This window comes from Penaeus chinensis, chromosome 9, assembly GCF_019202785.1.
Source record: "Penaeus chinensis breed Huanghai No. 1 chromosome 9, ASM1920278v2, whole genome shotgun sequence".
In the NCBI taxonomy this organism is placed as follows: Eukaryota; Metazoa; Arthropoda; class Malacostraca; order Decapoda; family Penaeidae; genus Penaeus; species Penaeus chinensis.
In genome coordinates, this window is record NC_061827.1 from 36,975,892 (window position 1) to 36,978,391 (window position 2,500).

Genomic DNA, 2,500 nt, shown 5'->3' on the forward strand with positions numbered 1-2,500 from the left:
TTCGTGTGTCCACCGGAGCTTGCGGTGCAACCTCCGGGACGACTGCACGGACGGCAGCGACGAGCAGAACTGCACCATCGTCCACTTCAGCGACAGCTACCACAACCACCGCCCTCCGCCGGGCCCGAGCGTCGGCGCGCCCCTCGAGATCGCCCCGGCCGTAGAGCTCATCAGGTTCTCGAAGATTGACGACATCAACCTCGCCTTTAACATGGAGATCGAGGTGGCGCTCGCCTGGACCGACAGCAACGTCAGGTACAAGAACCTCAAACAGCAGGAAGGGTGGAACAAGCTGAGCAACCTCGAGGTGGAGAGGATCTGGTCTCCCGACGTGGAGTTCCTCAACGTGAACAACGGAGAACTCTTGAGGCTAAAGAGCGGGGTCTTCGTGCAGCGACGTGGCGAGGCTGACCCGCCCATCTTCACGGACGTCAAAATGGGTAAGAACTGCACGGCCAAGCTTGAAATAATTTACAGTCAACCCAGATTACAAATCACTGAACTTCATCTTAATTAACTAAATGATTATTTAAATACACTATACAGTTCTTTAACACTATTCTATAAATTTTTTTCTTAATATCAAACAGAATCCCAATCAGCAGCTACACTTACCTCATCAGTCTTCCCTATCTATAACAGACACAATGTATCAGGCACAAACAGGACGACTGGTACAAAGAGAACAGTATTATGGAAGCTTCAACTGTCACTTCGGTCTTTTCAATTACCCGTTCGATACCCAGAGTTGCAGCATCCTCATCAAACTTGCTTCGGCCGATACCCAGGTCATCGTGTTGAGGGTAAGATTCTCGAGGGCGAGAAAGAGAGAGAGAGAGAGAGAGAGAGAGAGAGAGAGAGAGAGAGAGAGAGAGAGAGAGAGAGAGAGAGAGAGAGAGAGAGAGAGAGAGAGAGAGAGAGAGAGAGAGCAAAAGAGGAGATAAAGTTCGTTTACCTTTGCTAATAATGATATATTATATTATGTGGCTATCTATCTAGAAAAACAAAATCTACCGTTTCGTATTATTAATACTCTGCCGGCTTTATATTCTAATTTTGAGAAAAAGCACATTTATCAATTTATGTTTGTATATCATAAATAATAAGAAAAAATATCCGTTTGTTGTTGTTATACTGTTAACGCTAATAAAATTTCGAAAAAGAAAAGCAGCCATATTTTACATCTTTATTGTAAAAAGTATATTATCTTTTTAACGACTGGAATCAATAGTGATACTTATTTATAAACTCAAAAGTGTCACGGACGCTCGTCTATTTAGCTATGTGTGTATGTATGTATCTATCTATTTTTCTATCTATCTATCTATCTATCTATTTATCTGTCTATCTGTCTGTCCGTCTATCTATCTATATACACATTTAAATATATGACACATAGCTTGGCGATGGATAAATCATTCCAATCAACATACTAAAATGATAAATAACTCCATAGCCAACAAACGTAGATCCTGTATGTCCCTTCTCCGTTATAATTCTCCCGTAACGAAGGTATTTGCAACGGCACTGCAACTCGGACCTATAACGGACACAATTCTTTGCAATACAGAACGGATCGGTGTCCTACAGCGGGCTACACAAACTCCCCAAATACAGCATTCAGAATATTGCTTTTCAACTCAACACGCGGTCTGATTACGCTGTTCTGGAGGTGGGTTAGTGTTAGTGATCAGTTCTGCAATTTTCTGTGTACATTAGAATATGGTACTTGAGGTTTCTGATATGCTTTATGGTATGGCAGCTAAATTGTCAGGAAAAGAATGTAATACAGCAGATAAAATACCAGTAAAACATTAAGGTATAACAAGCTAAAGATATCATGAAAAGGTAATATAACTATAATATCAGTAAAACTATACACCATAACTGATAAAATATCAGTAAACAATACGGTTTAAAATCCAAAAGAAAAAAAAACGACATGATAAGAAAAATTATAATATGACTTAAATTCCTTCCATCAATCTAAGGTAACCTTTGACCTGGAACGTCGATGGAGCCTGTTGGTTCTCACTATCTTCATGCCAACGTTTCTCCTTCTTGGAATTGGATATGGCACTCTTTACATCCAGCTACAGGCTTTCCAGGTAGGTTATGTGAGGACACTGATATATAAGATGTAGACTGTGTATAGAAAAGGTATTGATAAATAAAGGGGTTAATTGTACTATCGTCATGTACCTTTTTGGTTTCTTGAGTTTTTGGATGTAGGTCGGAGTGTAGTCATGTTAGGTCTCTCTCTCCCTCCCTCTCTCTCTCTCTCTCTCTCTCTCTCTCTCTCTCTCTCTCTCTCTCTCTCTCTCTCTCTCTCTCTCTCTCTCTCTCTCTCTCTCTTTAAAAGAGAGAGAGAGAGAGAGAGAGAGAGACAGACAGACAGACAGACAGACAGACAGACAGAGAGAGAGAGAGAGAGAGAGAGAGAGAGAGAGAGAGAGAGAGAGAGAGAGAGAGAGAGAGAGAGAGAGAGAGAGAGAGAGAG

At 41.4% G+C, this 2,500-nt stretch overlaps 1 protein-coding gene across 1 annotated transcript in view; it reads left to right on the forward strand.

The window, feature by feature from the left end:
* Positions 1-2,500, forward strand: part of LOC125028766 — a 5,459-nt gene that overhangs the window by 1,127 nt on the left and 1,832 nt on the right. The window contains exons 2-5 of the mRNA XM_047618248.1: positions 1-440; positions 643-803; positions 1,571-1,672; positions 1,992-2,108. The exon at positions 1-440 is cut by the window's left edge and continues 857 nt beyond it. Of these exons, the coding sequence (XP_047474204.1) occupies positions 1-440; positions 643-803; positions 1,571-1,672; positions 1,992-2,108 (820 nt within the window). The remainder of the gene's footprint in view (positions 441-642; positions 804-1,570; positions 1,673-1,991; positions 2,109-2,500) is intronic.